This window comes from Aplysia californica, unplaced genomic scaffold (assembly GCF_000002075.1).
Source record: "Aplysia californica isolate F4 #8 unplaced genomic scaffold, AplCal3.0 scaffold00248, whole genome shotgun sequence".
In the NCBI taxonomy this organism is placed as follows: Eukaryota; Metazoa; Mollusca; class Gastropoda; order Aplysiida; family Aplysiidae; genus Aplysia; species Aplysia californica.
In genome coordinates, this window is record NW_004797518.1 from 1,026,360 (window position 1) to 1,028,712 (window position 2,353).

The 2,353-nt window shown below is 43.1% G+C and overlaps 1 protein-coding gene across 1 annotated transcript in view; it reads right to left on the reverse strand.

Annotated features, from left to right (window-relative positions):
• Nucleotides 1–1,988, reverse strand: part of LOC101857189 (short transient receptor potential channel 7) — a gene marked incomplete at its 5' end in the record, with an annotated part of 37,912 nt that extends 35,924 nt beyond the window's left edge. Inside the window, 2 exon segments of the mRNA XM_035970292.1 lie at nt 567–750; nt 1,821–1,988. Coding sequence (XP_035826185.1) covers nt 567–750; nt 1,821–1,988 — 352 coding nt within the window.
• Nucleotides 1,989–2,353: the final 365 nt, after the last annotated feature.

Sequence of the window (2,353 nt, forward strand, 5' to 3'; positions counted from 1 at the left end):
GGGGAGAGGGTGGGGGAAAGAGGAGAAGAGAAGGGGAGGGGAGGGGAGGGGATTGGGAGGGGGGAAAGCGAGATGAAAGAGAGTGATGTTTTGGGATGGTAGATATACAGATATTGCCGAGTGTTTGTCTATGTGTGTGTGTGTGTGTGTGTGTGTGTGTGTGTGTGTATGTGCGTGTGTCTGTGTGTGTGTATGTGTGTCTGTGCACGCGTGCGTGTGTACATCAGTGTGTGTGCTTGTAAGCGTACTAGCTATTCAAATAAAACTGACAGTTATGACTCACCAACTATCCACACAAAGATGACCGCTATGACGTCACGACTCACCAACCATCCACACAAAGATGACCGCTATAACGTCACGACTCACCAACTATCCACATGAAGATGACCACTATGACTCACCAACTATCCTCTTGAAGATGACCGAACCAGGATGATGACGTCACGAATCACCCACTATCCACATACAGATGACCGCTATGACATCACGACTCACCAACTATCCACACAAAGATGACGTCAGGACTCACCAACTATCCACACAAAGATGACGTCAGGACTCACCAACTATCCACATGAAGATAACGGTGACGATGAGGTAGGCCCAGGTCTCCGGGTGATCACAGGCCAGACTGTCGAAGTAATGACGTAGGTAGAGCTTGGCTACAACGATGAGCATAAGGAAGGAGAGGTAGGAGCAGGTGTACGACAGGAACTTCATCAGGGGCGTGTTCACGATCCGGGATACCTGGGTGAGAGAAGAAGATGATGTGATTGGCAGTGGTGTATGGATCTTTTACGTCCTCATCGATACAACTTAAGTCGCCTAAGTAGCGATCTTCTTCTTCAACTCGGTCTGGGAAGGATACAATGTCCCAGCGAACAGATTTTTTTAATTAGAAAAAATAAAATAAAGTGACATGACATGAATAAAATATAATAACACAAAACGAAATTTAAAAAAATAGAATAAATTAAAATAAAATAAAATAAGATAAACAAAATAACATAAAATATCACGACTATTATGCTTAAAGGTAAAGTATAAAAAAAACCACATCACAACTTTAACGCTTAAAAGAAACGTAAAATAAAACACCAAAAGTAGACTTACCATTGTTCAGAGCAGGACTCTGTAACCCAGGGGGAGACACGGTCAAGTGCTATGACCATCATGAGATAGCCCAAGACGTTAGCTAAGATATCGGAGATGGACGTCTCTCAAATAACCATATCCAATTGAAGAAATTATGACAAATAGAAAATATCATAATCACCCCTCCCACCACCCACTCCCCCCCCCTAAAAAATTATTTTTAAAAACTCTTCCTGTGCCCCTTTCCTTCCTAAAATTATTCGAACAGGGTTATATCAATCATACAGTCTCATTTTTTTTTTACCCACAGAAAACAAATGAGCAGACTTACCTTGGACCAGGGCGAGACGAGGTAAGCCAGGGAGACACAGGGACAACATATGAGGCCTATTGGGATGGCCAACATGAGATAGCCGAAACGGTTGAGGTATCGGAAATGGACGTCTCTTAAATAACCAAACCCAGTTGAAGAAATGGTGACAAATAGAACATGTATAATACTTTCAACAACAACAAACAAAAAAAAGAAAGAAAATAGACCTTTTCTCCTACCCCCTCCCCCTCTCCCCACTCTCACTTTTTCTACCTAAAATCAATCGTGGTTATATCAAGCATAATACAGTTTAAACAGAACTTTAAAAAAAAAACACACACACAAAAAACGATGAGTTTCCTTTAAAGAAACGTACATTTTCGTATTCTTTAATTAACAAAATACTCACCTTTGACCAGGGCGAGACGAGGTAAGCCAGGGACAGACAGGGACAACATATGAGGCCTATCGGGATGGCCAACATGAGATAGCCGAAACGGTTGAGGTATCTGAGGAAAGGGACACCACTGTACCACATCTCTCCGATCTGAGCCTGGCACTGGGGGTGGGCTACGAACTGAGGAGAATCAGAATCAGATACAAAGGGTTAACTCTAATAATAGGATGTGTCTGACACTAGAGGAGGGGGGGGATCAGATAGAAAGGGTTAACTCTAATAATAGGATCTGCCCGACACTAGAGGAGGGGGGGGAATCAGATAGAAAGGGTTAACTCTAATAATAGGATGTGTCTGACACTAGAGGAGGGGGGGGGGAATCAGATAGAAAGGGTTAACTCTAATAATAGGATCTGCCCGACACTAGAGGAGGGGGGGGAATCAGATAGAAAGGGTTAACTCTAATAATAGGATGTGCCCGACACTAGAGGAGGGGGGGGGATCAGATAGAAAGGGTTAACTCTAATAATAGGATGTGTCTGACA